Genomic DNA, 5,500 nt, shown 5'->3' with positions numbered 1-5,500 from the left:
GGTCAGGAGTTTGAGACCAGCCTGGCCAACATGGTGAAACCCCATCTCTACTAAAAATACAAAAATTAGCTAGGTGTGATGGCACGCGCCTTTAGTTCTAGCTACTCAGGAGGCTGAGGCAGGAGAGTTGCTTGAACCCAGGAGGTGGACGTTGCAGTGAGCCAAGATCGCACTACTGCACTCCTGGGCAACAGAGCAAGACTCCATCTCAAAAAAAAAGTAAAGTCGGCCGGGTGCAGTGGCTCATGCCTGTAATCCCAGCACTTTGGGAGGCTGAGGCAGATGGATCACGAGGGTCAAGAGATCGAGACCATCCTGGCCAACATGGTGAAACCCCATCTCTACTGAAAATACAAAAATTAGCTGGGCATGGTGTCGCACGCCTGTAGTCTCAGCTACTCGGGAGGCTGAGGCAGGAGAATTGTTTGAACCCAGGAGGCAGAGGTTGCAGTGAGCCGAGATCGCATCATTGCACTCCAGCCTGGCGACAGAGTGAGACTTCATCAGATAGATAGATAGATAGATAGATAGATAGATAGATAGATGATAAGAGAGAGAGAGAAAAAGAAGAAGAAGAAGAGAGAGAGGAAAAAAAGAAAAAAGAGGAAAGAGAAAGAAGAAAGAAAGTCAGTCTCTGATTTGGTTGGGTGGTAGGGGTATATGTGGAATATCCCTCGCTGGAGTCTGTCTTTGGGGCTCATTGAAGGAAGATCAGATGGATTGTCATAGCTGGGGACCAAGGGAGGGACACATGAACTCTTCCCTAATCCTCTGGAATCCTCTGAAAGGGCAAGGCCTGTCTTCCTAAGCTGGTCTCTGAATTGCAGCCCATCTCAGGATTTCAGGACTGCAGAAGTATCCAAGGGTTCCCAGGATATGTGCCTATTTTCCCTTGTTTGTAGTCCCAAAGAGAGTATCCTAGGTATTTTGTGTCAGAATTGTTTGAAGCACTCACTTGACTTAACATGGTCACCCTGTTCCTTGGTTGCTCTCCACTGATTTAACATCTTCTCTCTCTTCTATCCCAGGAACCTATCCGCTTACGGTACAAGCTGACATTCAACCAAGGTGGACAGCCTTTCAGCGAAGTAGGAGAAGTGAAAGACTTTCCAGACCTGGCTGTCTTGGGTGCAGCCTAACTTTTCGCAAGACAGACCCTTCATTTCAAGCTTAGGCTGGCATTACTTTTGCTGTCAAGTCGGGACTAATGGTGTTTCAGTGCAGAGTGCCAAGAGTCTTATCCTGACATCAGGCTCTGGGTGTCAACCTCTGACTTATTCTGCAGATGCTGTGTGTGTGTGTGTGTCTGTGTGTCTGTGTGTGTTTGGAGAGAGGGTGGTAGCGCAGGGCTTGGGATATTGGCAGTGTGGGAAATGCGATGCATTTCTCATCATCATCATCTCTGCTACAGTCATGTTTCTGCATGTCAGCGAGCAACACTGTCCCTGCCTCAGGTTGGAGGTTTTATCAGCCAAAGTGTTTTTTTCATATATTGTTCGTTCCATTCATCCACTCTGTGCCTTGTCAGCCTTTGAAAGTCTTGGTTGCTCCCAGGCTGCTGTTCTCAGGGACCTTAAAAGGGACCTGGTTAGTCTTGGGGCAGAGAGTATCTTCTTGGGCACTCTCTTCCAAGAAAGACCTTGTCTCCATTTTCATTAGACAATGCTTCTTGTGTGTGTTCTGGAAGATCTTCTAAATGGAATGCTTGTTGCACTGTTCCCAGGTGAGTGGCTGCCATGAGACCTGAGGACCACACTTGGGGGACCAATCATGTCCTTCACCACTGTGCCTTAGAATCGCCCCTGGACAGGCCTTCTGGGCAGAGGGGAAAGCAGCTCCCAGGCCTTATTCAGGCCTCAGGGTTGGGCAGCCAGTCTGGGCCCTTCTCAGGATCCTCATCTCCATCCTCATTCTCTTCCTTCACGGCATTTACTCGGAGCTCTTTGTGACACACCATGTCGGTGATGGTGAATCGGCCAACAGCCAACCCTTGCCAGCTGACGTCACAGTCTAAGATGGGGAACTGTGGTACAGATAGACATGAAGAGAGCTTAGCAATGATTGAGGTGGTGACTAAATATACAGTCATTAAATAAATACCATGTAGCAAATGTACTTTGTGGAGTGTTGAGTAAGTGGAAAATCGAAAGCCAGTTGCATTTAGAGATGATAGGCCTAAAGGGAACTGTCTTCTGTCAAAAAGTAAAGGAAACTTCCTGAAGGATGTAGAAACTTAACTGCCTCAGTGAAGAGAACCTGAAGATCTGAGGCAAGCTGGACAGGAGAGGTGGATATTTGTTGAAGGAAAAATTCAAGTTTATAATCAGTTCCCATTTAGTGAGCACCTACTGTGTGCTAGGAACTTGAATGTGTATTTTTGACAAGTCTTGCTTGGCCTGATGGGTGAGAGAAGGAACCTGAGCCTGGCTGAGATGGCCAGGTGGAGGGCTTTGAAGTCTAAGCAGCTGAACTGGCTGGGTGGATTTCTACCTCCGAAACTGCAAGGCTTGTTTGGAGTTCTTAATCACAATATCTGATAATTTTACAGTCTGATCTTTTGGCTTCTACATATAGTGGATATCTGCCAACACTAATTGGTGGAGGTGGGAACTGTAAAAGATCAAGTATGCTAATTTTAAGCAAATGTAAAAACTCATAAAACAGATAAACAGTGGGGTGATTTCATTTGCCATACTTCACATAAGACAAATTTTAATCTAAAAGTACTTGCTTGTGTTCTGTGTGCCTTTTTTTTTTCCCTGTTTTTTGAGGCCACTCTGTCACCCAGGCTGGAGTGCAGTGGTACGATCTCAGCTCACTGCAATCTCTGCCTACCAGGTTCAAGCGATTCTCGTGCCTCAGCCTCCCAAGTAGCTGGGACTACAGGCGTGAGCCACTACGCCCAGCTAGTTTTTGTATTTTTAGTAGAGATGGGGTTTCACCACGTTGGCCAGGCTGTTCTCAAACTCCTGACCTCAGGTGATCTGCCCACCTTGGCCTCCCAGAGTGCTGGGATTATAGGCGTGAGCCACCACACCCGGCCTCCGTGTAGTTTTTATAGGCTCTGTTGCTGTTGCATAGTCTTGAAGAGGTACCCATCATAATGACAGCATCTCCCTCTGAAGGGTTTTGGTCAAAATGGGTGAATGAGACTTACACATAAAGACAGGCTTTCTCCCCTATAGTTCAGAGGTGAACTCACACGTGTGTACCTCAACATTCTTGCTTTTGAGGAGACAGACTCCCAGTGGTACTTACTATGCTTAGGTGTTGGACAGGATAGGTGTGGGAGGAGAGAAGGCAGGCTGCTGTCCTGAAAGTGGCTGTGGTTTGTCTTATCACTCCCTTCTAATCAGCAAGTCCAGTGGCCACTCACAGCCCACCTCCTACCTCTTCATTCACTCAACAAGTAGTGGCTCACGCCTATAATCCCAGCATTTTGGGAGGCTGAGTGGGATGACCGCTTGAGCCCAGGATTTCAAGTCCAGCCTGGGCTACTTAGTGACACCTTGTCTCTGTCTTTTAAAAAACTAGTTTTTGACCAGCTACCCTGAGCCAGGGCACCACCCTGAAGGAGCTTCTCTTCCTCTGGGGAGAAGCAAATTCATGATGTGTGTGCTGGAGATCTGGCATTCATGGCCAGTGCTTTCCAGTATCCTGAACTCTTCAGGGGTCCTGTTGACCCCTATTTCGTGACCTACCTCTGTGACTGCTCTTTTTCCTCTGTCTTGTAAGTGTGGTGGTTTTCCAGAGTCCAATCCTCAGGACTTTCCCGTCCACACAGAGGCCTGGTAGTCAGGCGACTCTAAACCATTAGATGGATTGTAGACCTCTCTCAAGCTGCCACCTGCTTGCTGTCCCCAGATCATATTTCAGTCTGTCAGTGGATATATGTATCTGGAGGTTCCACTGTTGCTTCAATCTCAGTTACTTAGAATGGAACACAGAGAGTCCTGCCCCTTTCCACTTACATGCTCTTTCTTGAAAGCACCTGAGACTTATTGGGTCCCTGATTCCTGCTTCATCTGTTTCTGCGGAGTGGTTGTACGTCAAGTGGCCTGTTTTCTAAATAATCCCACATCATATCCTCCCTGCACTTACATTGCCACTGCTCTGGTGTGGGCTTTTTTGGTGGGGGGAGGGGGAGACAGTGCCTCTGTCCCAGTGCTGAGTACCAGCTCTGGTTCTTGCCACTACCAGAGTTCTCTAGCAAATCTGAGCATCTGACCGGGTGAAAAATTCTGAAGGGCTTCCTGATGCCTAACTTTATGGGATCAAGTTCAAGTTGCACGCTGACACTCAGTGCCCTTCTGGTATCATCTGCCAAGACCAGGGCCTGCTTCACCATAGCCGCAATAAAGTCCTTTCAAGCCCTGATAATGCCATGTTTTGTCATAACCATTTGCCTACATATGCTGCAGTTAATTACCCTCCCTGTTATCTTCCACGACCTGGGCAAAATGTTTCCTTATCTGTGAGCCGCTCTGAACACAAATAGGTCATGAAAATAGTATTGAAAACAGAATAAATGACAACCAAAAGAAAAGCGAATATTACCTAGTACAAATAGTGTAAATTAAGACAGCAAATGTTAAAGGTAGAAAGCAAAGGCAATATTCTAGAATACAAATAGTGCTTGCCTACTACAATATTAATCCCAAATCCTTTAAATATACCCATTATAGAAGATGCTTACCCAGCGCCAAGAGTGTAAAACTGGATTGGTTTTCTTGAGACAGAGCTTTGCTCTATTGCCTAGGCTGGACTGCAGTGGCACGGTTGTAGCTCAATGTAGCCTTGAATTCCTGTGCTCAGGCGATCCTCCAGCTTCAGCTTCTGGAGTAGCTGGGACTACAGGTGCATGCTGCCACGCCTAGCTAATGTTTCAGTTTTTGGTAAAGACTGGATCTCTTGTGTTGCCCAGGCTGGTCTCCTGGGCTCAAGCGTTCCTCCTGCCTTGACCTCCCAAAGTGCTGGGATTACAGGCATGAGTCACCATGTCCTGACCCCAGTTTGTTTTAAAGTCGAGTGATGCACCAAGATGTTTGTGTGCACATGTCACAGTGGTAATCTTTGGGTCATGGAATTAGAAAATATCTTTCAATTTTATCTGAGCTTTCTAAAATCTAAGCTGAAAATAAAACCTTATTTTTTATGCTCAGTGTTGGCTTTTTTTAAGACAAAGACATTGACATGATTCAAAATTACGAAAGGTGAAAATTCTTCCCACCCAGTTACCACCCTCCTCTGTCTTTTCAGAGGGATTCTAGGCATGTTCAAGAAAACATGGTGTACTGTTCTGTGTTTTGTTCTTTTCATGTAACACTATAGATAGCTTAGAGATAATGCCATTATCAGTATGAATTACTTAGAAACGTAACTCCACTCTCTTCCCTGAGCTCATATGGTACAAATCAAGCATTTATGTGTTGAAAGTTCTGCATGTTAAAACTCGGTAGCAATTCCCTCATAGTTTCCTTGTATCCTCTCCCTCCCGCTG

At 46.3% G+C, this 5,500-nt stretch overlaps 1 protein-coding gene across 1 annotated transcript in view; it reads left to right on the top strand.

Moving 5' to 3' along the window:
- Positions 1-4,377, top strand: part of GGA2 (golgi-associated, gamma adaptin ear containing, ARF binding protein 2) — a 43,969-nt gene extending 39,592 nt beyond the window's left edge. Inside the window, exon 16 of the mRNA XM_011958327.1 lies at positions 1,029-4,377. Within this exon, the coding sequence (XP_011813717.1) occupies positions 1,029-1,139 (111 nt within the window). The 3' untranslated portion in view covers positions 1,140-4,377. The remainder of the gene's footprint in view (positions 1-1,028) is intronic.
- The last annotated feature ends 1,123 nt before the right edge of the window (positions 4,378-5,500 follow it).

The sequence above is a fragment of the Colobus angolensis genome, unplaced genomic scaffold (assembly GCF_000951035.1).
Source record: "Colobus angolensis palliatus isolate OR3802 unplaced genomic scaffold, Cang.pa_1.0 Scaffold468, whole genome shotgun sequence".
In the NCBI taxonomy this organism is placed as follows: Eukaryota; Metazoa; Chordata; class Mammalia; order Primates; family Cercopithecidae; genus Colobus; species Colobus angolensis.
This window is presented reverse-complemented; position numbering and strand designations above follow the sequence as displayed.